Genomic DNA, 1591 nt, shown 5'->3' with positions numbered 1-1591 from the left:
ATTATTTTCGACATACTTTAAACATAAGAGTGCAATTGCTTTATTCCCTAATAATCAATGTTAAAAAACATATTTTTAATTCTAATAGTCAATTTTAAATACCGTTTCATATCTTATGATTGAGGAGTTCGTAAAAGCGGTCGCGATTTGAATGTTTGAAATTTGGTTCGTTTTATAGAAAACGGAATAATCAGGTATTCCTTTATTTAGATTTTGCTTACTTCAAAATGGATACTTTTGGAACTGGTGCAACTCAATCTGAAAGGAACGAGTGTGGAGTTTTAAACTCAAACTTAAATCATTTTGATGATTTTATGGAGAAATTTCCTGCAGACCCTGCTTACATTGGTGCCATAATTGGTCGTGGCGGTTGTAAAATTAAAGAAATTAGAACAAACTTCAACGTTTATATACATATAAACAATGACACCAAGGAAATTTCTGTCAAGGGTCGTAATAGAAAAAATGTTGACGATGCAGTCAAATATATTCGTGATATTATGTCTGGTCAAGAAAATAGAAATTTTTCATTTCCAAATCACGAAGTCTCGCACAATCCCAAAGTTGTATTAAAAGAAAATACAATGAATCGTTTTAATGCTTCTTCCGAAAATGACAATATTCAGGTTGCAGCTCCAAAATCTGTAAGTATAAATTAAAAAGAATGAGAATATGGATATATATTAATATAATATCTCATAACAAAATTAATTTAGGGAGAAAGTGGTGGAATTAGATTAAATGCGCCTACGAAAAATGTATATAATGGTGGCGCCGAAAACCATGTAGTATTGCAGCCTATCGATTGGGAAACTTTGAATAGAAAAGTTGTAAGAAAAATTTTTAAAATCTACATATTAAGTTATCGATTTACCATATTTATTTTGCTCACATGAGGCATTTTTGATTACAGGAAGAACATCGTAGGTTACACTGGGCGCATCTGCCAGACTTGAGAAAAAATTTTTATGAAGAAGTAGAGGAAGTCGCTATTAAGACAGAAGAAGAAGTGAATGAAATGCGTTATTTAAACAATAATATAAGTGTTTCCCGTTTGGTGACAAATGAAGATCAAATGTGTCCTGATATACCGAAACCAATTTGGAAATTTCAACATTGTTTCAAAGATTATCCTGATATCCTTGATGAGTTAAAGAAACAAAATTTTAATGAACCATCACCAATACAGAAGCAAGCATGGCCTATATTATTGAGAGGCGAGGATATGATAGGTATAGCCCAAACAGGGACTGGAAAAACTTTAGCATTTCTGCTTCCTGCTTTGATTCATACTGATGGACAGACTACACCACGTGAGAAACGTAATGGTCCAAATATATTAATTTTAGCGCCAACACGAGAATTAGCATTACAAATAGCAAAAGAAGTTAACAAGTACTCGTTCCGTGGAATAAAAGCGTAAGTTAGGAAATAGTTAAACCATAGTTTAAAATGAATGAAGAAAAAAATTATGAAATTCTTATTCAGTGTATGCATTTATGGTGGTGGGAATCGTCGTGACCAAATTAGTGTTTTCAAAGAAGGAGCTGAATGCGTTATTTGTACTCCTGGACGTCTTAATGATTTGGTT

General features: G+C 32.4%; 1 protein-coding gene across 1 annotated transcript; it reads left to right on the top strand.

Moving 5' to 3' along the window:
- Positions 1 to 227: 227 nt before the first annotated feature.
- On the top strand, positions 228 to 1555 carry LOC119664442 (probable ATP-dependent RNA helicase DDX43; the record flags this gene model as incomplete). The annotated part of the gene is made up of 4 exons (XM_038073928.1): positions 228 to 644; positions 717 to 830; positions 914 to 1419; positions 1489 to 1555. Coding segments are annotated over exons 1-4 (1104 nt in total), but the record flags the coding sequence as incomplete, so codon positions are not given.
- Positions 1556 to 1591: the final 36 nt, after the last annotated feature.

The sequence above is a fragment of the Teleopsis dalmanni genome, unplaced genomic scaffold, assembly GCF_002237135.1.
Source record: "Teleopsis dalmanni isolate 2A unplaced genomic scaffold, ASM223713v2 unscaffolded_contig_1928, whole genome shotgun sequence".
NCBI lineage: Eukaryota > Metazoa > Arthropoda > Insecta > Diptera > Diopsidae > Teleopsis > Teleopsis dalmanni.
Note: the sequence above shows the minus strand (reverse complement) of the source record. Positions and strands in the feature narration are given on the sequence as shown.